General features: G+C 43.5%; 1 protein-coding gene across 1 annotated transcript; it reads right to left on the bottom strand.

Annotated features, from left to right (window-relative positions):
• Positions 1 to 5354: 5354 nt before the first annotated feature.
• Positions 5355 to 26392, bottom strand: fcf1 (FCF1 rRNA-processing protein). The gene is made up of 8 exons (XM_060933162.1): positions 26319 to 26392; positions 20869 to 20933; positions 20683 to 20754; positions 18345 to 18493; positions 15355 to 15427; positions 8441 to 8528; positions 8240 to 8334; positions 5355 to 5585 (listed from the first exon to the last, which is right to left on the bottom strand). The coding sequence occupies exons 1-8, from the start codon at positions 26319 to 26321 to the stop codon at positions 5537 to 5539; spliced, it is 594 nt and encodes a 197-aa protein (XP_060789145.1). The 5' UTR covers positions 26322 to 26392; the 3' UTR covers positions 5355 to 5536.
• Between the last annotated feature and the right edge of the window lie 1232 nt (positions 26393 to 27624).

Genomic DNA, 27624 nt, shown 5'->3' on the forward strand with positions numbered 1-27624 from the left:
AGCCCCTAAAACTCGCACCGTTTTGGAGTGGGGCTGAAGCGAGCCAAGCCGTGCCGAGTGAGGTTGGGGGCGTGAGCAGACACTCCCCTGTGCACTGATTGGTGAGGAGGAGTGTCCTCACATGCCCACACACGCCCCGCGAGCGCGCTGGGATCTGTAAACACCGCAAACCCGGAAGAAGAAGAATTACGAATTACGAGAATTTCTGAAGCCTTATGCGCCTCGCCTCATCTATACGCTCTTGCCAGTATCTGTTGGCGTTGTCGGTGACAACAAGCCACAGCACCAAGACCAGCAACACTAACGACTCCATGTCCTCCATGTTTATTGTTTACTATCCGGGTCGTGAGACTACTGCTTAAAAGCTCACTGAATCAGTGACATACAGAGCATCGTGGACGAGTTTGCAGAGCGCAAGGCTCGTCGTATGCCCTTCAAATAATGCGCGCAGTAGGCTATTGATGTTTTATTATGAGCCATGTACAGTATGTCGCCTAATGTTTTTTTGTTTCTGAGTTACATGTTCGTTTGAAGGACTTAATGTATAAAATAACATAGTTGCACCCCGTAGTGTTGAAATTGGTAAACACAGTGCATTCAGTGAGGTTTGCACCGCCCTCCTTTTATTTCTGACTCTTCCTGTCACCCTTGCAACCTCTGAGCGCTCATTCGTATGCCCTTCAAATAATGTGCGCAGTATAGGCTATTGATGTTTTATTATGAGCCATGTACAGTATCCTAATGTTTTTTGTTTCTGAGTTACATGTTCGTTTGAAGGACTTCGTTTTTGTAGCCTAAAATGATATGATAAGCTTTAATAAAGGGCCCGGTCATTTGCCCCGCCCCCGGCCCGGCTCTGACTTGTTCCGCCACTGTCACTGATGTCACTGTTTGCGCTGCTTAACGACACCACGTGACGTCCACCCACTTTCGCTAACTCCACCCAATGTGTCCACCCACTTCCAGCCAGCACGGTTCAGCGCGGTTGTAGTCGAAATGCAACTCCAACAGCCCCGCTCAGCTCGACTCAGCACGGCACGGCTCAGCCGCGTTTGTAGTGGAAAAGCGGCATTAGTGAAGGCCGACGCTAGCTTACCAGCGACTCGGTGCTGTTAGCGCGGCAGTCCTTCCAGCCGGTGTAGCAGTAGTGTTAGCAAAGGCTGACGCTAACTTACCAGCGACCCGGTGCTGTTAGCGCAGCAGTCCAGTTACCTTCCAGCAGCGTAGCAGTAGCTTTAGCGAAGTCTGATACTAGCTTACCCGCAACTCAGTGCTGTTAGCGTGGCAGTCCAGTTACCTTCCAGTCGGTGTAGCAGTAGTGTTAGCAAAGGCTGACGCTAAATTACCCATGACTCGGTGCTGTTAGCGCAGCAGTCCAGTTACCTTCCAGCAGGGTAGCAGTACCGTTAGCGAAGTCTGACACTAGCTTACCTATGACTCGGTGCTGTTAGCGCGGCAGTCCAATTACCTTCCAGCCAGTGTAGCAGTAGTGTTAGCAAAGGCTGATGCTAACTTACCCATGACTTGGTGCTGTTAGCGCGGCAGTCCAGTTACCTTCCAGCAGCGTAGCAGTAGTGTTAGCGAAGTCTGACACTAGCTTACCCGCGACTCAGTGCTGTTAGCATGGCAGTCCAGTTACCTTCCAGTGGCATAGCAGTAGCATTAGTGAAGGCCGACGCTAGCTTACCAGCGACTCGGTGCTGTTAGCGCGGCAGTCCTTCCAGCCGGTGTAGCAGTAGTGTTAGCAAAGGCTGACATTAGCTTACCCATGACTCGGTGCTGTTAGCGCAGCAGTCCAGTTACCTTCCAGCAGCGTAGCAGTAGCATTAGCAAAGGCCGACGCTAGCTTACCCGTGACTCAGTGCTGTTAGTGCAGCAGTCCTGTTAGCTTCCAGCCAGCATAGCTTTATTTATTTATTTATTAGCTTTGCCATAGCAAGATCTATGTATGTGCATACATTATGGCTGGGAAACCACTACAGCTTGTGCCAATTAGTGGTAGCGAAGGCCGATGCTAGCTTACCCGCGACTCGGTGCTGTTAGCACGGCAGTTCAGTTACCTTCTAGCTGGTGTAGTGTTAGCGCAGGCCAATGCTAGCACAGTCAAGCTGAATATTTTTATTATTATTATTAATATTTTCCCTGTGTAATTTACGGAGTTACTTTTAAAATCAACATTGACAACTACACACAACAGAGCAACCTGGCAGCCAAAATTCTCTCAAAATCTTTCGCTTTTAACGAAGCAAACCTCTCGGCCATGTTTGTTTACAAACTGTCACAGTCACTCGCTAGCACAGAAGGTTTACATCTCCGATGTGTGTCTCTTCCAGTTTTTCAATGTCCGTTGGTATGTTTTTCTCTTGTAAATACGTGTGAAGAATATCTAATGAAGTTTTGGTAGCCTTTCGGGTGTTGAGCATGTCTTCAGTTTCAATTTATTTATTTAGTGCTTAAACCTAGCACGGGGCAGCACGGTGGTATAGTGGTTAGCGCTGTCGCCTCACAGCAAGAAGGTCCGGGTTCGAGCCCCGTGGCCGGCGAGGGCCTTTCTGTGCGGAGTTTGCATGTTCTCCCCGTGTCCGCGTGGGTTTCCTCCGGGTGCTCCGGTTTCCCCCACAGTCCAAAGACATGCAGGTTAGGTTAACTGGTGGCTCTAAATTGACCGTAAGTGTGAATGTGAGTGTGAATGGTTGTCTGTGTCTATGTGTCAGCCCTGTGATGACCTGGCGACTTGTCCAGGGTGTACCCCGCCTTTCGCCCGTAGTCAGCTGGGATAGGCTCCAGCTTGCCTGCGACCCTGTAGAACAGGATAAAGCGGCTAGAGATAATGAGATGAGATGAGATAAACCTAGCACTGGATTAGCCTCGTCTTCTGTCTTTCCCAGCCGACAAAGAAACGATTCTGTGCATGCGCAACAGAAAAGTTTTGTCATTGGATTTTCACATGAGCTCTGACATGTGACGTCGTGTTGGCTGCAATATTATAACAATACTCAACACTCATTCTCTATTGGGTAGAGTGGCGTAATACATGGAGGCGAAGCGATATGCTAACAGTATCGCATGCTATCAAACCAAATGAATGAAACCCGCTAGAAGGGAATAGAATACGTTTTCATTCCATCGAAAAAGTGTCCATTTGTTTACATGGTCCTCGTCTTTACATCGGCCTATTATATTCTTCCATGCAACACTCACTGCGGCATTATTTCAATACTAATATTATTAATTTCCTTTACTTTTGTATTTCAATATTGATGTGCTTTTTATATATATTTTTTTCTCCTTTTAGCATAAGGGACAATTTTCAGTTGGGGCACGAGCCCTGGTATTGTCCCTTGCTACCATGTTTATTGTTTTGTATTTGGTTGTGTTTAATTCTTTTTAAAATTTTAATCATTGTAATTATTTCTCTCTTTGTGGTGAACTGCAATAAAATAAACTAATGAAAGTTTTTTTTTTTAAATATACATAAATTTATTGAATATTTTTTTCAGACTTAAAGATTTAAGTGCCATACTCAATTAGTGAGCCCTGTGATGACCTGGCGACTTGTCCAGGGTGTACCCCGCCTTTCGCCCGTAGTCAGCTGGGATAGGCTCCAGCTTGCCTGCGGCCCTGTAGAAGGATAAAGCGGCTAGAGATAATGAGATGAGACTTAATTAGTGTTCATTCCCATGTCAACATTTAATGCAAGAACAATTTCATTGTCCAAATGTTCTCCAGGCCATTAAGTCGAAGTAGCTTATAAATGTCACAGTGTTAAATTTCTCATGAGCTCATTGTAGACCCCACACAGCATGTTAATATGATTTCATAAAACACACAATACAGGGCAGTACGCTGGCTATCACTGCTGCCTCGCAGCAAGTGTGGTTCTGGGTTCAAACCTGCCCGTAAACCGGGACCTTTCTGTATGGGTTTGTATGTTCTCCTCATACCTGAGTGGGTTTCCTCCCACCGTCCAAAGACATGTGGATAGCGAAGACAGCCAGCAGGATCATTGGTGCCCCTCTCCGTTCTCTGATGGAGATCTACCAGAAGCGCTGCACCTGCAGGGCTATCTCCATCATTAAGGACCATTCCCACCCTTCTTCTCCCTCCTACCATCAGGGAAGAGGTACAGAAGCATCAGCTGCAGAACCAGCAGGATACTAATCAGCTTCTTCCCACAAGGTGTAAGAATAATCAACGGACTGTGTCCCCCCCCCCCCCCACCCGCGCCCACATCCAGCCCCTCCCCCTCTCAACAGCTTGACCTTGACCTGTCAAGGTGATACAACCTCATTAAAACTGAAACGGCCCTGAAACACAAACCGTTGTGAGCTTGGCTGCTAAAGGGTGTCTGAATATCAGATATATTTTAAGAGATTGATAATTTATAATGGGCGGCACGGTGGTGTAGTGGTTAGCGCTGTCGCCTCACAGCAAGAAGGTCCTGGGTTCGAGCCCCGGGGCCGGCGAGGGCCTTTCTGTGTGGAGTTTGCATGTTCTCCCCATGTCCGCGTGGGTTTCCTCCGGGTGCTCCGGTTTCCCCCACAGTCCAAAGACATGCAGGTTAGGTTAACTGGTGACTCTAAATTGACCGTAGGTGTGAATGTGAGTGTGAATGGTTGTCTGTGTCTATGTGTCAGCCCTGTGATGACCTGGCGACTTGTCCAGGGTGTACCCCGCCTTTCACCCGTAGTCAGCTGGGATAGGCTCCAGCTTGCCTGCGACCCTGTAGAAGGATAAAGCGGCTAGAGATAATGAGATGAGATAATTTATAACTGATCATTTAAATTTCAATTGATAATTTAGTTTTTAATGGACAATTTAAATTTTTTTTCGGGCCTCTCCACCTCCACTGGATAGGACAGTGCAGAGACAGGAAACAAGTGGGAAAGAGAGACGGGGAGGGATCGGGAAACGACCCCGGGCCGGAACCGAACCCGGGTCCCCGGACCCACGGCACGACGCCCCATCCACCTGAACCACGACGCCCCCACAATTAAATTTTTTAATTGATAATTTAACTTTTTCAAAATAATCTAACTGTTTAAATTGCTAACTTTTTAATTGCACCGCATTATGAGAGACGAGAAACTCTTTCGTTTCTTTCTGTGTATGTAAATACTCAGGAAAACGACAAATAAAGTGAATCTGAATCAGGTTAACTGGCTCCTCTAAATTGTCCACAGTAGTGAATGTGAGTGTGAATAGCTGTTTGTCTTTCTGTGTTAGCCCTGTGATAGACTGGTGACCCGTCCAGGGTGTGCCCCGCCTCTCACCCAGCCGGGACTGGCTCCAGCTCACCCGCAATGAATCCGCAGCACAGATAACGAACGAATGAAAGAAAACACACAAACCACTTATTCACATTACTTTATTTTCATTTAGCCAAATAACTGTATTTTGTTGTATAAATGAAAAAAAAGGCATTGAGAAAGCCAAATGTGCAAAAATGTTAAATTACTTGAGAAAACAATGCTCTGATTTTATTATGGAATCCAAAACAAGACTGAAACGTTAGATCACTTTCATCATGATGGTACTATAATCTTGGTGCACCGTAATCATCCGGCATTCGTTCAATGTTATACCTGTTGGGTAAAAGAAATGAAAAAAGTTACAATTTAATATAAATTCGTCTAAAAATCCAAGTAATTATTTGTAACAAGAGTACTCCGAGAGCACAATATCCCCCACTGGTAACTCTGCCATAACTCTGGTAAAATGTGACTGAATTGAACGAAACTGCAATATGCGTATTACCGACATATAACAAAGAATCCTGTCAAGTTTCATGAAACTCCTCCAAAAATCGTGAGAGGAGTTGATTTCAGAAGGTGAGTACCCTTCCCGGGAAAGATGGACGGACAGATCTCGCCACGACATAATCCCCCTTCAGGCCTTTTGGCCAGCGGGGGATAATAAAAATTGTGAGGGAAGTTGATTTCAGAAAGCAAGAACACCTTGATGAAATTGCCAAAGTACAAGTTTGTTAATAATCAAGGGTAAAATTTGCCCATATTAAAGCGCATATACTCATCCAGAAGGGTAATTTTGCACAAGGTCATCTGTCTACAGCAGAAAAAAAATAACAAAACGCGTCTGGAAAATTCCCAAGGGAGTCTGGAGCCAGATTCGTGACATCACCTGTGGAAGCGCCAGCAGGCTGCGCGAGCTTTGCACGGTTTCAGTGCACAGCCTGTGTAGACCAAGCGCTCCCATTTCTCTCTCATTGTCCGGTCTTTTGGGAAACGATGAGTACTAATCCCATCATGATTGGTGTTGCTACACCCTCCTACGATACATCTGTTAACCATTTTAATAATTACGCGATAACGTTGAAGAAATTTGCAGAAAACCACCAGGTCGTTTTCTCATAAACAAACCAGCGCTGGCGTAGGATTCAGAGGGAGGCGTCCCGCACGCGACGTCACGAAAATCAATGTTTGCCGGGAAATCCAAACGCCAAGTTTTTTCAGAGGCGGACCAATTCGCCTCAAATGGCTTGATTTCAACTGAATTTTTCTGGTATTGCGCAAGGTAAAAAAAATTGCACAAAATGCAGAATATGACAGATATTTGACCAAAGTTTAATATAAAATAGGAGAATTACATTGATCTTGCTCCTGAATTTACCCGTGATATGCACTTTAGAGGAAATTTCAATAGGCGTATAACTGTCATATAACAAAGCCTTTTGCCATGTTTGGTGAAATTCCTCCACAAATTGTGAGAGGAGTTGATTTCAGAAGAACGTACACCCTCATGAAATCGTCAAAGTTATTTAATCAAGGGTCAAAACTCCGGGAAAATTTTCACAAACGAAATTAAATCGCAATACGCGTACTACAGTCATATAACAAAGCCTTTTGCCAAGCTTCGAGAAATTTGTCCAAAATTTGAAAGAGGAGTTGATGTCAGAACGCAAGCACACCTTCATGAAATTGTGAAAGTACCAGGTTGTTAATCAAGGGCTGTAACTCTGGTAAAATGCGACCGCATTGAACAAAATAACAACATGCGTACTACCGACATACAAAAAGGCCTTTTGCCAAGTTTGGTGAAATTCCTCCAAAAACTGTGAGAGGAGTTGATTTCAGAAGGAAAAAACACACACTCATGAAATTGTCAAAGTATATTTTTGTTAATCAAGGGCTGTAACTCTGGTAAAATGTGACCGAATTTAATGAAATTACAATATGCGTATTACCGACATATAACAAAGAATCCTGCCAAGTTTGGTGAAATTCCTCTGAAAATTGTGAGAGGAGCCGATTTCAGAAGAACGTACACCATCATGAAATTGTTAAAGTTATTTAATCAAGGGTCAAAACTTTCACAAACGAAATTAAATCACAGTACGCGTATTATCGTCATATAACAAGGCCTTTAGCAGGTTTCGTGAAATTCCTCCATAAACCGTGAGAGGAGTTGATTTCAGAAAGTGAGCGCCCTTCCTGGGACGGACGGATGGACTGAAATCGCCACGACATAATCCTCTTTCGGGCCTTCTGGCCAGCGGGGGATAAAAACAGCACTTCAGCATCCTGAGAGTGTCTACTGAATATTTGACAAGGGCAGTGTGTGTCTAGGGCGGCACGGTGGTGTAGTGGTTAGCGCTGTCGCCTCACAACAAGAAGGTCCGGGTTCGAGCCCCGTGGCCGGCGAGGGCCTTTCTGTGCGGAGTTTGCATGTTCTCCCCGTGTCCGCGTGGGTTTCCTCCGGGTGCTCCGGTTTCCCCCACAGTCCAAAGACATGCAGGTTAGGTTAACTGGTGACTCTAAATTGAGCGTAGGTGTGAATGTGAGTGTGAATGGTTGTCTGTGTCTATGTGTCAGCCCTGTGATGACCTGGCGACTTGTCCAGGGTGTACCCCGCCTTTCGCCCATAGTCAGCTGGGATAGGCTCCAGCTTGCCTGCGACCCTGTAGAACAGGATAAAGCGGCTAGAGATAATGAGATGAGATGAGTGTGTGTCTATCTTTCTTTTTTTTTTAAAGGTTCACTGGTTATGAATTCTTATTGTACTCGTAAAATTTTCCCAAACCTGTTTCTGTAAAATTGTATTTCTCATTGTTCAGAATCAGTGGTACACTTATGAACTGTGCGCCCTCTACTGACCAACTGCAACAACTGCTTTAATGTATTTTAGTTTTTTTTTTTTTGGTAAAATCAGACAATTCATGCTCAAGGGAAAAAGAAAAACGTTGAAATGATGCTGTGCGAGTATTTGTTTGCTTGATTACCTGTGATTAGAGATGTACATGATCGGGACTCCTGGGATTTTCCGAATTCTCCTTTTCAGGTCTCTGTCCACTGTGGCCACGATGTAACACTTATGCTAGTCAGGAAGGTGAAGTAAGCGTATTAAATGTCACTCTTCGATTTAGGTAATGTCTTTCTAACTTACAATGGAGATCAACTGACAGATGGCAGTGCTGTCTTACCTGAGTTACTCTTTGGACCAAGCAGTCATCAGCATATGTTCCCTTATGTGAGCATGGCATGCGTTCAAAACGAGGGTCCTTGGCTATTCTATAAAGAAAAGACCAATGCTCATGAAATGCCAGTTATGTGAAATTACATTACATTACATTAAAATGTATTATATTTTATAGAAAGTTAACATTCTAATGTCATTTCGCTTCTAGTTTTGGTCCTCACTGCTGTACTTGGGGGGGGGGGGGGAGGGGGGGGGTTCATTTCGTAGTGAGGATGGGTATTATAAATATTCTTTCGAAACAGCCATCTGTAAACGACACAAACTGCTCTTGAATTTCTCATCTCATCTCATTATCTCTAGCCGCTTTATCCTTCTACAGGGTCGCAGGCAAGCTGGAGCCTATCCCAGCTGACTACAGGCGAAAGGCGGGGTACACCCTGGACAAGTCGCCAGGTCATCACAGGGCTGACACATAGACACAGACAACCATTCACACCTACGGTCAATTTAGAGTCACCAGTTAACCTAACCTGCATGTCTTTGGATTGTGGGGGAAACCGGAGCACCCGGAGGAAACCCACGCGGACACGGGGAGAACATGCAAACTCCGCACAGAAAGGCCCTCGCCGGCCACGGGGCTCGAACCCGGACCTTCTTGCTGTGAGGCGACAGCGCTAACCACTACACCACCGTGCCGCCCGCTCTTGAATTTATTCCTGTAAAAATTTTTTTCATAGGTGAGAGTCGGAACGTAGATCGACTGGTAAATTGAGAGCTTCGCCTTTTGGCTCAGCTCCTTCTTCACCACGACGGACCGGTAAAGCGACCGCATCGCTGCGGAGGCTGCACCGATCCGCCTGTCGATCTCACGCTCCACCCTTCCCTCACTCGTGAACAAGATCCCGAGATACTTAAACTCCTCCACTTGAGGCAGGACTTCTCCACCAACCTGGAGAGGGCAAGCCACCCTTTTCCGGTGGAGAACCATGGCCTCGGACTTGGGAGGTGCTGATTCTCAATCCCTAAGGTCATGAGCTTTGGGTAATGACCGAAAGAACAAGATCACGGATACAAGCGGCCGAAATGAGTTTCCTTCGCAGGGTGGCTGGGCACTCCCTTAGAGATAGGGTGAGAAGCACAATCACTCGGGAGGAGTTTGGAGTAGAGCCGCTGCTCCTCCACATCGAGAGGAATCAGCTGAGGTGGCTCGGGCATCTTTTTCGGATGCAGAGATGCCAACCACTATGAAATTTTCGTATTTTATACGATTTTCTGCCACTTTTGCACCACTACGACCAGTTAATTCGAAACTATGAATTTCGCAGTGATCGGAAAAAAAATCAGTTTGTTCCGCATTTTTGTTTGGTTCGTTGAACTCCGCCATGATCGAAGAAAATCCAGTCCGTTCCGCATTTTCGGAAGGATGAAATCCGCGGGAATCATTCAACGCTTTCGTGATACGTCGTCGCTGATTGGTTGATATTCGCTTCCGGGTTTGAACTCGACCAATCAAAATTCGTGATAGTGCTGTCCGACAATGGAGAAGCCGAGCAAGAATATATGGTTAGTTATAAAGTAAAAAAGGACAGATCTGAATTTTATTTTATTGAAATTGTTATAACCATTGCTACAAACCATACAAGCAGGTTTAATGATAATATGTAATATCTCATCTCATCTCATTATCTCTAGCCGCTTTATCCTTCTACAGGGTCGCAGGCAAGCTGGAGCCTATCCCAGCTGACTACGGGTGAAAGGCGGGGTACACCCTGGACAAGTCGCCAGGTCATCACAGGGCTGACACATAGACACAGACAACCATTCACACTCACATTCACACCTACGGTCAATTTAGAGTCACCAGTTAACCTAACCTGCATGTCTTTGGACTGTGGGGGAAACCGGAGCACCCGGAGGAAACCCACGCGGACACGGGGAGAACATGCAAACTCCACACAGAAAGGCCCTCGCCAGCCACGGGGCTCGAACCCAGGACCTTCTTGCTGTGAGGCGACAGCGCTAACCACTACACCACCGTGCCGCCAATATGTAATATGCTTTAGATTAACAAAATCATGACATATGATAATATTAACAGTAGTTCTAAGTCCTCAGAAATGGTTCCAGTGCTAAAGCTAGATAAGGTTTGGGTTCAAACTTTCAGTTGACATATTCTTAAAACTACTTTGAATGAAATAAGTTTTCATGACTGTGATCTAGAATCAACTTAATAAAAAAAATTCAAAGTCTGCAGTTGGAACCAAGAAAAAAATGTGATTTGGCATGAAATGACCCATGTCAGAAATATATCTGTGAATAAAACACATTTCATAAGGATTGACTTGTCTAAGCTTCATTTTTTCACTGTGCATTCTATACTCATGAAAACATTACAATATATCGTAGTGTGTGCATATATATATGAATACAGTTTGCAACCGAAAACTACAGATTCTTCGGCCCCGGACTACAGATCTGTTTATTGAAAGGTTGGCATCTCTGCGGATGCCTCCTGGACGCCTCCCTGGGGAGGTGTTCCAGGCATGTCCCCCCGGGAGGAGGCCCCGGGGAAGACCCAGGACACGCTGGAGGGACTATTGGCCCTTTTCCACTACCCTTTTTCAGCTCACTTCAGCTCGCTTCAGCTCACTTCAGCCCGACATGACTCGCGTTTCGACTACCAAAAAACAGCACGACTCAGCTCGTTTCAGCCCTGCTTAGCCCCTAAAACTCGCACGGTTTTGGAGTAGGGCTGAAGCGAGCCAAAGCGTGCCGAGTGAGGCTGGGGGCATGAGGAGACACTCCCCTGTGCACTGATTGGTGAGGAGGAGTGTCCTCACATGCCCACACACGCCCCGCGAGCACGCTGGGATCTGTAAACACCGTAAACCCGGAAGAAGGAGAATTACGAATTACGAGAATTATGAAGCCTTATGCGCCTCGCCTCATCTATACGCTCTTGCCAGTATCTGTTGGTGTTGTCGGTGACAACAAGCCACAGCACCAAGACCAGCAACACTAACGACTCCATGTCCTCCATGTTTATTGTTTACTATTCGGGTCGTGAGACTACCGCTTAAAAGATCACTGATGTCACTGTTTGCGCTGCTTAACGACATCACGTAACGTCCATCCACTTTCGCTAACTCCACCCAATGTGTCCACCCACTTCCAGCCAGCACGGTTCAGCGCGGTTGTAATGCACGAAATGCAACTCCAACAGCCCCACTCAGCTCGACTCAGCCCAACTCAGCACGGCACGGAAAAGCGGCATAAGTAGTGGAAAAGCGGCATAAGTCTCTCGGCTGGCCTGGGAACGCCTCCGTGTTCTTCCCGAGGAGCTGGCCGAGGTGTCTGGCGAGAGGGAAGTTTGGGCTTCCATGCTCAGACTGCTGCCTCCGCGACCCGGCTCCAGATAAAGCGGAAGACGACGAGACGAGAAAATTTTTTTTCAAAGTTTTCTTTTATCAGTTTATCAAAAATGAAAACCGGAAAGGACAGAGTGGGACAGTATATTTTTTTCAAAATCAGAGGACCTGAGCTTCTTAAACGGCATGATGGTCCAAAACAAAGGGAGAGTGGGCCAAACGTGGCCCCCAACTTGCGTGTTCAAAATTAAAATTCTTTTCATTAGCTTGCGTATTTTGCGGATGTGTCCAGATAATATAAAGAACATCATACGGCTGCATGAAGATATGAAGGTTATCTTCTCATGCTGAAAATATTTTTCACTCGTGATACAGTGTCTTGCAAAAGTATTCATCCCCCTTGGTGTTTGTCCTGTTTTGTCGCATTACAAGCTGGAACTAAAATGGATTTTCGGAGGGTTAGCTCCATTTGATTTACACAACATGCCGACCACTTTAAAGGTGCGAATTGTTGTTTTATTGTGACACAAACAATAATTGAGATGAAAAAACAGAAATCTGGAGTGTGCATGGGTATTCACACCCCCCTCCCCAAAGTCAATACTTTATAGAGCCACCTTATGCTGCAATTACAGCTGTGAGTCTCTTGGGGTATGTCTCTATTAGCTTAGCACATCTAGCCACTGGGATTTTTGCCCATTCGTCAAGGCAAAACTGCTCCAACTCCTTCAAGTTAGATGGGTTGCGTTGGTGTACAGCAATCTTCAAGTTATACCACAGATTCTCAACTGGATTGAGGTCTGGGCTTTGACTAGGCCATTCCAAGACATTTAAATGTTTCCCTTTAAACCACTCCAGTGTAGCTTTAGCAGTACGTTTAGGGTCATTGTCCTGCTAGACCGTGAACCTTCGTCCCAGTCTCAAACCTCTGGCTGACTCAAACAGGTTTTCCTCCAGAATTGTCCTGTATTTAGTGCCATCCATTTTTCCTTCAGTCCTGACCAGCTTTCCTGTCCCTGCAGATGAAAAATATCCCCACAGCATGATGCTGCCACCACCATGCTTCACTGTAGGAATGGTGTTCTCAGGGTGTTGGGTTTGCGCTGCACATGGCGTTTCCCACGATGGCCAAAAAGATCAAATTTTGTCTCATTTGACCAGAGACTCTTCTTCCATGTGTTTGGGGAGTCTGCCACATGCTGCTGGGCAAATTCCAAACGTGTTTTCTTAAGCAATGACTTTTTTCTGGCCACTCTTCCATAAAGCCCCACTCTGTGGAGTGTACGGCTTAAAGTGGTCCTATGGACAGATACTCCCATCTCCACTGTGGATCTTTGCAGCTCCTTCAGTGTTATCACTGGTGTCTTTGTTGCATCTCTGATTAATGCCCTCCTTGCCCGGTCTGTGAGTTTTGGTGGGTGGCCTTCTCTTGTCAGGTTTGTAGTGGTGCCATATTCTTTCCATTTTGCTATAATGGATTTAATGGTGCGCCGTGAGATATTCAAAGTTTGGGATATTTTTTATAACCCAACCCTGAGCTATACTTCTCCACAACTTTGTCTCTGACCTGTTTGGAGGCTCCTTGGTTTTCATGTTGCTTGCTTAGTAGTGTAGCAGAGTCAGGGTCCTTCCAGAACAGGTTGATTTATACAGACATCATGTGACAGATCATGTGACACTTTGCACCAGGGCTTTGAACCGGTTCAAGGAATGAAAACGAATACCGGGAACTTTTTCTATTTCACATGGAACAGAAACAAAACCAGAAACTATTATTTTTTATGTTCCGGAACAGAAACGCTTATTAAAAATAACGGTAACCGGTTAATACCGGTTTTTATTTCGTTCCTCAAAGTTTCCGTAGCCTACAAATAAAAAAGTCATTCTTCTCCTGCGCAAGTTTCTATGACCCGCTGGGGTTCACTTCCTGTGTGACGTTCGCTGACTGAATGGAGAGAGTGGGAGGGTGGACTACTATCACGTCTCCACATCTTAAATAAGAGGTAAATATTGCAGTCTATCGTTATTCAAAAACGTCAATTTCAAACACGATATCAATATATTTGTCCACGTTAATGAGAGGCTTGCGAACATTAAATGACGGTAACCTCTGTTAGCCTATCAATGCATAGGGCCTGACTAGCCTTTGGTAACACACTAAACGAATTATCTTTCATTGTTGGCACTTTTTCTGTTTGTGTAGATGGGAAAAGACATACTGAGAATCCAAATCGCCAACATTTGAAATAATAATTGTTTTGAATTATTTCTTGTCTTATTTAATGAAGGTTGTAATAGAATTAGCCTACATTTGGCTTAAGCTGGATGAGACAGAGACGTAATTTTATAGCCATTTGTTAAACAGCTGACAGGGAACGTAATTAACCGTTCCGGGAATGAAATTTTTTTGTTCTAACCGGTTCGGGAACGTCTATTTAATGGTGGAACCCAAAACCGGAAACGTTAAAATTCCGTTTCTGTTCGGAACGAACCAATAGGAAAAAAATTCTGGTTCAAAGCCCTGCTTTGCACACAGGTGGCTCTTAATCAACTAATTACGTGACTTATGAAATGAATTGGTTGGACCAGCTCTTATTTAGGGGTTTCATACGAAACGGGGTGAACACTTACTGTATGCACACTCCAGATTTCTGTTTTTTTTCCCCCCATCTTAATTATTGTTTGTGTCACAATAAAACAACAATGTGCACCTTTAAAGTGGTCGGCATGTTGTGTAAATCAAATGGTGCTAACCCTCCAAAAATCCATTTTAATTCCAGCTTGTAATGCGACAAAACGGGACAAACACCAAGGGGGATGAATACTTTTGCAAGACACTGTACATACACAGTGTGTGACCATGGTCTTGGTTACGTCTATCTTGTAGTTACACTTTTGTCCAATTTATAAATCTACAATGACAGACTGCAGCACATTTGTTGCTATGCACAATCCTGGTGATCTCAAAGAACGATTTACATACAAAGTCCTTCATTACGGCAGGTTTGATCTATAAAGTGTAATGAAATGTGCGGTGAATAAAGACAAGCGGCCGCAGGATGCATACACACACATTCTAAATATAAAATTATATAAAATGTGACTGGGGCGGCACGGTGGTGTAGTGGTTAGCGCTGTCGCCTCACAGCAAGAAGGTCCGGGTTCGAGCCCCGTGGCCGGCGAGGGCCTTTCTGTGTGGAGTTTGCATGTTCTCCCCGTGTCCGCGTGGGTTTCCTCCGGGTGCTCCGGTTTCCCCCACAGTCCAAAGACATGCAGGTTAGGTTAACTGGTGACTCTAAATTGACCGTAGGTGTGAATGTGAGTGTGAATGGTTGTCTGTGTCTATGTGTCAGCCCTGTGATGACCTGGCGACTTGTCCAGGGTGTACCCCGCCTTTCGCCCGTAGTCAGCTGGGATAGGCTCCAGCTTGCCTGCGACCCTGTAGAACAGGATAAAGCGGCTAGAGATAATGAGATGAGATGAGATAAAATGTGACTGTGATATTTTGTTACGTAAAGGGATTTAACCATGTGTGATTGCATATTGTTACCTCAAAGCAACTCTGTATTTCATCCCAAGTTTCTCCAGCTCAGCCATGACACAGTCTGTGATGCAGGGAATACCTGAAGCACACAAACCCGACATAATCAGTCCAGTGCAGCCAGCGATACAAAACCAGTCAGTTAAAGGGGAACAGAAGGCTAATTTTTTTATCATCAAAATTCTGTCATTTTATTAAATATCGGAATGCATTTTTGATCGCTATTTTGTCGTTGCTGTAGCAAGTTATGAGTGTTTGAAATATGCTCTGCAATATATCAGTCCGTATGTCAAAGCAATGGCCGTAAACGACATTCGTTGAGACCTGTGCGAGACATCGTAAGACGGAAGTAAAACGTACAGCGGAAATCAAAGCGGCCGACATCTGCCAACGCTGTCAAAAGACACGCGCGCCGTCTTTCGAATGCTGATGTAATCAAGCCGGAAGTTTTCCCTGTGTCCGAAATCGCTCCCTGCTCACTATACAGTGTGGACGCCATTTTGTAGCGCTGTCCGAAACCTTAGTGAGGATTATGTGGGAAATGCGCTCAGTATAATATGTATTTATCACAAAAATCCATGCATGTATTTATTAACTTTGAAAACCCACCAGCCGCCTGATCGGGCACGTTTTAATTGTGCGACAGTAATGACGTACATACCAGCGCGACGGACTCGTCCTCATCCTGTCGTCTTTCCAACTCTTCTCAGTTGGTTCGAAGTCGTATGGAATAATCTCCAGGTCACGTACGCGAGCGAGGCGGATCCATGTGCAGAAGTTTAATAAAGTGCAGAATATACTAGTGCATCTCAAAAAATTAAAATACCATGAAAAAGTTCCTTTTTTTCATAATTTAATTCAAAAAGGTAAACTTTCATATATTCTATATTCATTACATGTAAAGTGAAATATTTAAAGCCTTTTTTGTTTTAATTTTGATGATTATGGCTTATAGCTCATGAAAATCAGAAATCCAGTATCTCAAATTATTAGAATATTCCCTAAGATCAATCAAAAAAAGGATTTACAATACAGAAATGTCCAACTTCTGAAAAGTATATTCATTTATACACTCAGTACTTGGTTGGGGCTCCTTTACCATGAATTACTGTATCAGTGCGGTGTGGCATGGAGGTGATCAGTCTGTGGCACTGCTGAGGTGTTATTGAAGCCCAGGTTGCTTTGATAGTGGCCTTCAGTGTATCTGTATTTTTGGGTCGGGTGTTTCTCATCTTCCTCTTGACAATACCCCATAGATTCTCTATGGGGTTCAGGTCAGGCAAGTTGGCTGGCCAATCAAACACAGTAATATCCTGGTCAGCAAACCATTTGATAGTAGTTTTGGCACTGTGGGTAGGTGCTAAGTCCTGCTGGAAAAGGAAATCAGCATCTCCAAAAAGCTCGTCAGCAGATGGAAGCATGAAGTGCTCTAAAATCTCCTGGTAGATGGCTGTGTTGACTTTGGACTTGATAAAATACAGTGGACCAACACCAGCAGATGACATGGCACCTCAAATCATCACAGACTGTGGAAACTTCACACTGGGCTTCAAACACCTGATTCTGTGCCTCTCCACTCTTCCTCCAGACTCTAGAACCATGATTTCCAAATTAAATGCAAAATGTACTTTCATCTGAAAAGAGGACTTTGGACCACTGAGCAACAGTCCATTTCTTTCTCTCCTTAGCCCAGATAAGACACTTCTGACATTGTCTCTGGCTCAGGAGTAGCTTGATATTAGGAATGCGAAAGTTGTATCCTCTTTCTTGAAGATGTCTGTTCGTGATGGGTCTTGATACACTGACGCCAGCCTCAGTCCACTCCTTGTGAAGCTCTCCCAGGTTCTTGAATCGACTTTTCTTGACAATCCTCTCAAGACTGCGGCCATCCCTGTTGCTTGTGCACCTTTTCCAGCCACCCTTTTCAGCAATGACCTTTTGTGGCTTACCCTCCTTGTGGAGGGCATCAGTGATCATCTTCTGGACAACAGTCAAGTCAGCAGTCTTCCCCGTGATTGTGGTTGTGTGTGCTGAACTAGACCGAGAGATACACTGTGTTCATACTGTTTTACTCAGACTCGAAATGAAATATTCTAATATTTTGAGATGGGTTTTTTATGTTTTTGTACTGTATGCCATACTGATTAAAATTAAAATAGAAAAATGCTTGAAACATTTTAGTTTATGTGTAATGAGCCTATAATATATAACATTTTCATTTTCTTAAATAACTGATGGAAAATATTGAACTTTTTCACAATATTCAAATTTTTTGAGATGCACTAGTATATACAGTGAGACGATATATACACAGGCGAACAATCCAAAATGGCAGGCTAGATCAAAAACGAAAATACGGGCAAAAGGGTCGGTTGAGGCGCAAACAGTACATCAAAGGCTAAGCGAAGACAAGGACGAGAAACAGGCACAAGGATCATGAAACAGGAAATCAAGACAACGGGTAGAAAGGCTCGGTAATGCGTACATGCGTATCGTAATACAGTCCTTGAATAGGCAAACACATAGTTCCTTAATTGAGCTCAGGTGCGCCTTGCTCACGGCGTGCGTGCTGGAGTCCACTCGGTGCGCCTTCAGGTGTACGTGCCACAGCGCGCAGGACGGACACTCCATCACTGATGAAGCTGGCAAATCTCGAAATTAATCTAAATCGGAATGATATGGCGATCGGGCCGCTGTGTAAACAGTTTTCAAAATGGTGGCGCTGACACTTCACGTTTGAAGTCTCGCACAAGTCTCGTGAAGATCGCGAGGATAAGCGACGCCTGCTGTGGACCAAACGAACTACATTCAACACGGCTAAAAAACCGAAAAGGCCGATAAGTGTAATAAAATATGCCAATACGAGTCACGATATAAGGTTAACAAAACCGAAAACGTAATTGAATAACACGTTAATTAAGAAATAAAGCAAGTTTAAAAATGACTTCAGTTCCCCTTTAATGAGACCCAATTAAAAAAAAAAAAAAAAGATCACTCACATTTAGCATAGAGGCAGTCCATCATTGACTGAACTACATCCAGTTTGGCCTTGATGGAGAAATTGATGAAGTTTGTGTCCACGAGAATGTGATAGGGAGGACCGAGCTGAGTGTTGTACTGGAAGAACATACACGATGGATACTTTGGCCTGCGGTGAGAAAGACAGTGTCTCATCACACACAATCATCAAAGTCAAGTCAGTCGCCAATTTGGAGAATATTTTCAAGTGTATATAATGCCTTATTGTCATGCTTTAAAATGAAATGTATATACACACGCACATCATTAGTAACGACCAAAATGAATTAATAAAGCGGGGGGGAAATAATATTAATTATTTTTTTCGTGGTCCGGTTTCCATCAAATCCTGCGCTCTGATTGGCTGGCGAGCGGGTCCGTATCCTACGATACGGACCCCAGTTACGGACCTCTGGCGACTCGCTCGTTCACAACAACAACAAACATAGTAGCATTTTTTGTCAACATTTATCTTTTTTTTTATAAGATTTATTTATAAGATTATCAAAAATCTTATAAATTTTTGCCAGCATTTCTCAGGAGAATAGCATTAATTTTACAGCATGGATAGCGATGGCGACAGTGTTCACAGCGAAAGCGAGTTTTACTACCCTGAGGAAGAAGAAATAAAAGAAAACATTTCAGGAGAAAGCTAAAAACCTGTAACTGCTGCCAACGCCGAGCAAAAACATGGCTGAATCCTGAATGACCCCTATTTGTATAAATAGGGGACTACATAGGCGGCAAAATGTAGTTTTTCCCTGCCGTGGAAGTGCACTTGTATACCGAGGAGGAAGACATTTGCATTACAGCCGTGAATGAGGATTCAAAATGGCGCTACGGCTCGGTTTTCCCTTTCGGGTGCTTTCGTTTTCTGTTAGAATTTGGTAAAGGGGGCGTCGTGGTTCAGGTGGATGGGGCGCCATACCATAAATCCAGGGACCCGGGTTCGATTCCGACCCGAGGTAATTTCCCGATCCCTCCCCGTCTCTCTCTCTCCCACTCATTTCCTGTCTCTACACTGTTCTATCCAATAAAGGTGAAAAAAGCCCCCCAAAAAATCTAAAAAAAAAAAAAAAAGAATTTGGTAAAGAAAAAAATAAATATATTATTTACCAGCTTAAGGTCGGTCCGTATGGTGAAATACCGTGACCTCGGCCTTGAATACTGACCTCGGTCACGGTATTTCACAATACGGACCTCCCAGCTGGTAAATAACATATTTATTTGTTATTTTATCATCAAGCACAAAACTATCGATAAAATCTTGGCGTCCGGATCCCGGAAAAAGGCGGCCTTGCCTTAGGGCTAATCTCGCATGACGTCACGCGTGGAACCCCGATTATCCGGGTCATTTCGGTTTATCTGACTCTGTGCTTGTTTAATCACTGAAATTTGAAACTGTTGTAAGCATCTTACAAAAATAACGATGGGAAAGTGCTGCATTGTGTTTGGATGTTCAAATCCATTTACAACAGGACATTCAGTTCATCAATTTCCGAGAAATGACACTAATCTAAAGCGACAGTGGGTGAGGTTTGTGCAAACGAAGCGGGCAGATTTCGCGTCGCCTGCTAATAATAAATCTGATTCATCACCACCAGAACAACCACATGGGAATTATTGGAGCAAAAAAGAAACCCATCTGATCTGACATTTCGTCAATTCCCCTATTATCGCCCACTTCATATTTTCTTTCAATAATTACACTGAATAAGTGTACGCTTTAAAGATTATATTTCTGCATTTATTGAGGTATATGTAAATATTTTCCTTATATTTTGCAGCCGCCAGCTTAGAATAAAAATCCACAAACCAATCTGTGTTTCCAATTCTCTCTGGCTGGTGGTGCACTATCGGCGGTGAGCGGGACTGTCGTGAACTGGCATCTGTTTCTTGTCTTAGGGGCTCGAAAAGATAACCATTTACTCCGGAATATCCTTGATAACCATCTGCCCCTTCATCCGACATATAAGAATCCCAATCAGGATCAGAATTCTCTCAAAAACATGATTCCATACCGAGACCGGTCTAACCACTGCTGCGCACGGGAACGAAATTGATACCGGGATCTTTGTTAGACGTATGACATCACGCACCCCTTCAGGATTTTCCGGTTCAGTCTCGGCAGATTCCGTGAAAATGGGCTGATCTTATTGATTCTCCGTTAATCTATGGCCTTTTGGATCAGCTATGGTTCGAAAACACATGGTCAGTCAACATAATGACTGTTGCTTTGTACAAGGAAAACAGTAGGGTTTAGGGACATGACAGTCACTTTAAGCAACATGGAAAGAAATAAACCTCAACGATTCTTACACTTCTTCTTCTTTGATGGCTGCTGGATCTACTTTCTTCTTTTTCTCTGTTTTTTGTCGATCCTTCTCCTTTCTTGGTAATAAAGAAAAAAAATCAGAGTGAAATGTTAGATTTGGCACGCACAGTACGCTTTCATATCGCATATGAGAGTTTGTGCGCAGAACACACTTTAACTGAATTACTTACATTCTGTGATCTCTTAAACTTATCATCCTTTTCACTGCAGCATATTTCTGCTTCTTCTGTTTCCCCTGATCATTAAAAAAAACAAGTCCAAAAGGTTACCATTGAAATAATTTTCACCTTAACATCTCTAAAACCACGGAGTTGATTACAGTTCCTTTTTAAATCACAAACAGACCATTAGTGTTGGCAAACAACTGATCAAGGGATCAATCAAATCAATCACACAACCAATAACTGCCACAGACTTAGGTGGTGTTTACATTAGACCGTATCCGTCTCGTTTTCGTCGCGGATGCACTGTCCGTTCACATTAAAACGCCGGGAAACGACTCCACAGGCGGAACAACTTGAATCCGCCAGGGCCCACGTATTCAATCCATTACGTATCTGATCCGGTGCTGTGTAAACATTGAGGAACGAGGATACGCTGTGCTGAGCTCTAGCTGACATCGTCATTGGACAACGTCACTGTGACATCCACCTTCATGATTCGCTGGCGTTGGTCATGCCACGTTGGTCATGTGATGCGACTGCTGAAAAACGGCGCGGACTTTCACTTCCTGCTATTTGTCCCGAATCACTGCTCGTGCGCTTCACTCGCGCGCTCTGTGAGCTGCGCAGGGCCGGAGTGCGCACCCTCCAGAGGGCACTCGCTGTTCAGGGCGGAGTGATTTGGAGCGCAGGATGCCTGCAGAGCCGAGCGTATCCGTGTATTGGCGTTGCTGTGTGCACGCGAATCGTGTATTGGCGTTGCTGTGTGCACGCGAATCGTTTTAAAAACGTTAATCTGATGATCCGCTGATACGGTCTAATGTAAACACCACCTTAATGGGCACACGTGGCAGCTCACGTTCGTGCCAAATAAGAAAACGAGACACCATCCTCTTAATCTAGAAAGTACAACAGAAACTCCACTTCCTCGTTAATCTGGTGAGGCGCAGAGCTGCTACAGTTCGACTCAACAATCATCCAAAGCACTCTTACCCCTTTTCCACCAAATCAGTTCCAGGGCTGGTTCGGGGCCAGTGCTGGTGCTGGTTCACAACTTATTCAACTTGCGAGCCAGCTGAGAACCAGTTTGCTTTTCCATAGCTCGCGGTGCTAAGGGGAGCCACGTCATTACGTCGCTGTATACGTCAGTTACATCATTGTATACATCATTACGTCGCTGTATACGTCAGTTACGTCGCTACGTTTGCATAAACCTTGGCGCGAATATCGAAGCAAAAACAACAAGGAAGAAGCAGCAGCAACAACAATAATAATAATAATGGATGACTTCGCGTTTGTACAGCTGCGGCTTCTCGTCGCTTAAAAATGGCGATCTTTCGCGGTCTTGTTATTGTTGTTGGTCTTAACAACTCCGCCCCCCTGCTGACGTAAGCGGTTCTTTCCTCTGGCCCAGCAGAGAGTTGGTGCTAGCCTGGAACCGGTTTTTCTGGCCCCAGAGCCAGTTCTTTGTCAGTGGAAACAGAAAACCCGGTTCCAAACTAAGCACTGGCCCCGAACCAGCCCTGGAACTGCTTTGGTGGAAAAGGGGCATTTGACAGCCTACTTCATTATCTGGTACACCAATACCCGCTCACAGGCCAACAGGAAACGAACAGATTGTGCACAAAGCCTCAAAAATAATCAGATAATAATATAACCACACATTAGCGTACACCAAATACATTCAGAGAAGAGAGTAAAATAACCTCCGACTCCCAATTGCTGGGTTTCAGTCACATGACTTTTCTCAGCGGTTTTAACCGGAAGTGAAATAGTCGGTGGTCTAAACAGCTAGCGATAACTTATCAGAGTACAGTGGATATAAAAAGTGTACACACCCTGTTAAAATGATAGGTTATTCTGATTTTAAAAAATGAGACCACAAGAAATCATTTCAAAACTTTCCCCACCTTTAAAGTGCATATCACGGGTAAATTAAGGAGCAAGATCAATGCAATTCTCCTATTTTAGATTAAACTTTGGTCAAATATCTGTAACATTCTGCATTTTGTGCAATTTTTTTTCCCTTGCGCAATACCAGAAAAATTCAGCTGAAATCGAGCCATTTGAGGTGAATTGGTCCGCCTCTGAAAAAACTTGGCATTTGGATTTCCCGGCAAACATTGATTTTCGTGACGTCGCGTGCGGGACGCCTCCCTCTGAATCCTACGTCAGCGCTGGTTTGTTTATGGGTTGTTTTACAATCAGGGTACAAAGTTTGTGTCACAGGGGTCCAAAATTCAAATTGATTCAAACTGGTTCTTGTACCAGCGGCACAGTGGTGTAGTGGTTAGCGCTGTCGCCTCACAGCAAGAAGGTCCTGGGTTTGAGCCCCGTGGCCGGCGAGGGCCTTTCTGTGCGGAGTTTGCATGTTCTCCCCGTGTCCACGTGGGTTTCCTCCGGGTGCTCCGGTTTCCCCCACAGTCCAAAGACATGCAGGTTAGGTTAACTGGTGACTCTAAATTGACCGTAGGTGTGAATGTGAGTGTGAATGGTTGTCTGTGTCTATGTGTCAGCCCTGTGATGACCTGGCGACTTGTCCAGGGTGTACCCCGCCTTTCGCCCGTAGTCAGCTGGGATAGGCTCCAGCTTGCCTGCGACCCTGTAGAACAGGATAAAGCGGCTAGAGATAATGAGATGAGATGGTTCTTGTACCAGTTTTTAAGTGAAGGACAAGTTAAAGAACAGATTTCAGGTAATTTTTTGACGTGTGTATGGTAGTTTTGCGTAATCTGCTATAAGATGGGAGAAACAAATGAGGATGGGTTCCCTTTTGAGTCTGGTTCCTCTCAAGGTTTCTTCCTCATGTCGTCTGGGGGAGTTTTTCCTTGCCACCGTCGCCACAGGCTTGCTCATTGGGGATAGATTAGGGATAAAATTAGCTCATGTTTTAAGTCGTTCAAATTCTGTAAAGCTGCTTTGCGACAATGTTTATTGTTAAAAGCGCTGTACAAATAAACTTGATTTGAAACTTGAAACAAATGAAGTGATTCTCGGAGAGGACATTTTTTTTTTTGACAATTCCGAATCCACTACTTCCATAGTGCTTTTAAATATAAGGCTGTAAGCTTTGTGTTAGTTGTCTCTAATATTTATGTCCCAATATCTTGACCACATTTTAGGATGAAAATAATCATTTTAGATATGTTATTTTATATTGAAAAATTAGCTGTCTCGGAGAGGACATTTTTTTGACACAATTACATACTAATTTGATCAAAATAGTCTGAAAACTTACTGGCATTCAACATTAAAACTTAACTATAAGTTTTAAACTTATAAACTTATAAGTTTAAGTTTTATCCCGCCTCTCGCCCATAGTCAGCTCTAGCTTGCCTGCGACCCTGTACAGGATAAGCGGCTACAGATAATGGATGGATGGACGGATTTTGATCTTTCCAGTATTAATCTGTATGTTAAGTCTTAATTTACATTGTTATCAAGCATGTGACAAACTTGAAGCTTGGCTCCTTCAGATGGATCCGTTTTGCTGTTTGGACAGACTATAGCCTATTACTCTGTTAAAGCTGCACTCTTTATTCTGATGATATTAAAGTGCATATTCTGGACCAATTTTGTTTTTTTATATGAAAGTATGTCCCTTTACACACTCATCCAGAAAGATAATTTTGCACAAGGCCATCTGTCTACAGCAGAAAAAAAAAAAAAAACATCTGGAAAATTCCCAAGGGAGTCTGGAGCCAGATTCGTGACGTCACCTGCGGAAGCGCCAGCAGGCTGCGCGAGCTTTGCACGGTTTCAGTGCACAGCCTGTGTAGACCAAACGCTCCCATTTCTCTCTCATTGTCCAGTCTTTTGGGAAACGATGAGTACTAATCCCAGCAAGATTGGTGTTGCTACACCCTCCTACGATACATCTGTTAACCATTTTAATAATTACTCGATAACGTTGAAGAAATTTGCAGAAAACCACCAGGTCGTTTTCTCATAAACAAACCAGCGCTGACGTAGGATTCAGAGGGAGGCGTCCCGCACGCGACGTCACCAAAATCAATGTTTGCCGGGAAATCCAAATGCCAAGTTTTTTCAGAGGCGGACCAATTCACCTCAAATGGCTTGATTTCAACTGAATTTTTCTGGTATTGCGCAAGGGAAAAAAAATTGCACAAAATGCAGAATGTGACAGATATTTGACCAAAGTTTAATCTAAAATAGGAGAATTGCATTGATCTTGCTTCTGAATTTACCCGTGATATGCACTTTAAAGGTGGGGAAAGTTTTGAAATGATTTCTTGTGGTCTCATTTTTTTTAAAATCAGAATAACCTATCATTTTAATGGGGTGTGTACACTTTTTATATCCACTATACTCTGATAAGTTATCGCTAAAAAAATTGCACAAAATGCAGAATGTTACAGATATTTGTCCAAAGTTTAATCTAAAATAGGAGAATTGCATTGATCTTGCTCCTGAATTTACCCATGATATGCACTTTAATCTGTTAATGTACAAGTCATTAGGGGCGGCACGGTGGTGTAGTGGTTAGCGCTGTCGCCTCACAGCAAGAAGGTCCGGGTTCGAGCCCCGTGGCCGGTGAGGGCCTTTCTGTGCGGAGTTTGCATGTTCTCCCCGTGTCCGCGTGGGTTTCCTCCGGGTGCTCCGGTTTCCCCCACAGTCCAAAGACATGCAGGTTAGGTTAACTGGTGACTCTAAATTGACTGTAGGTGTGAATGTGAGTGTGAATGGTTGTCTGTGTCTATGTGTCAGCCCTGTGATGACCTGGCGACTTGTCCAGGGTGTACCCCGCCTTTCGCCCGTAGTCAGCTGGGATAGGCTCCAGCTTGCCTGCGACCCTGTAGGACAGGATAAAGCGGCTAGAGATAATGAGATGAGATGAGTACAAGTCATTACTGTTACACATCTATTTCGATCACGATTACTGATACCGGTTTAAGTCCATCCATACAGTTATTCTCGTCCATCCTCTTCTCCTATATCTGTACCTACTAGATTAACACACATTACTGGCACTTCATTGTTTGTTGATTGATTATTGAACTGTACTGAACTGAACTCAGTCACCACCAGCATTGATGTGTGACAATAAAAGAATCCTGAATCATTTAACAAACAAACAAACAAACAAACATTAATGTCTTTAACCATTTAGCAAAACACAGCTAGCTAGCAAAGTTCACTTCGCTCTCAATGGAAACTCATTGGCACTCAGAACTCAACCATTTTTGAGAAATAGTCCAGCTATAAATTAGTATTTATTTATTTAATTGATATGCTGCTGTGATCTGAGTCCTCAAACAGTGTTCCGTTGTATAGTAATGTATAATGATAATAAATTATCTATCTATCTATCTATGGAAACTCACTGGCACTCAGAACTCAACCATTTTTGACAAATAACCCAGCTATTAATTCGTATCATGTTGTGGAGCAAATATTTATGTAAATCTGTTTCATAATTAAATTAAATAAACCCTTACCATTTCTATTTTCTGTAGAAATAAAACACAGTAGACCAAACCCCTCGTGTCAAGGCGACGAAACAAGTCAACGTTTGACGTCATCAAAAAGCGACGTCGCACTTCTTCAGCTTGCTTTTTTTTTTTAAATTAAATTCAAAAATAAACAGAATTATTTTATATTATAACATAAAATCATACCTCCTCTGAAAATATAATCTGAAAAGAAAACTTATCAAATACATATATATACAATATATGTAAAATGGGAAAAAAACCCCAAGGGGTTTATGAAAGGTTAACTTCTGCTATGAATGTGTACAGTATATTTGCATGGGGATTGTTTATATATTTCAGACATTTTTGTAACAAGGACAGTTCATTCTTAAGAGCAGGCCATGAAGGGGGGGATTTGGCATATCGACACTTGTGTATGTAATATTTTGTAGAAAATAATGAGATTATTCACCAAAAACTCAACCATTTTTGACAAATAGCCCAGTTATTAATTCGTATCATGATGCGGAGCAAAGATGTTATGTAAATCTGTTTCATAATTAAATTAAATAAACCCTGACCATTTTTTCTATTTTCTGTAGAAATAAAACACAGTAGACTAAACCCCTCGTGTCAAGGCGACGAAACAAGTCAACGTTTGACGTCATCAAAAAGCGACGTTGCACTTCTTCAGCTTGCTAACGGATATCAGCCCTCAAACAGTGTTCCGCTGTATAGTAATGTGTAATGACAAATTATCTATCTATCTATCTATCTATCTATCTATCTATCTATCTATCTATCTATCTCTGGAAACTCACTGGCACTCAGAGCTCAACCATTTTTTGAGAAATAATCCAGCTATTAATTTGTATCATGATTCGGAGCAAATATTTATGTAAATCTGTTTCATAATTAAATTAAATAAGCCCGGACCGTTTCTATTTTCTGTAGAAATAAAACACAGTAGACCAAAACCCTCGTGTCAAGGCGAAGAAACGAGTCAACGTATGACGTCATCAAAAAGGCGCCGTCGCACTTCTTCAGCTTGCTAACGGATATCAGACCTCAAACAGTGTTTCGTTGTCAAGTCAACTTTATTGTCAAATATGCTATACATGCTCGACATACAGCACAGATGAAATATCAGTCCTCTCTGACCCACGGTGCAAACAGGCAATGCAATAAATAAGGCAAGGCAAGTTTATTTATATAGCAGTGGCAGTTCAATGTGCTTTACAGAAGTAAAAGCAAAACAGTAAAACAATAGAAAATAAAATTACATAAAATAAATGGGGAAGAAAATTAATAAGAATTAAACAATAGTAGA

This window comes from Neoarius graeffei, chromosome 11 (genome assembly GCF_027579695.1).
Source record: "Neoarius graeffei isolate fNeoGra1 chromosome 11, fNeoGra1.pri, whole genome shotgun sequence".
NCBI lineage: Eukaryota > Metazoa > Chordata > Actinopteri > Siluriformes > Ariidae > Neoarius > Neoarius graeffei.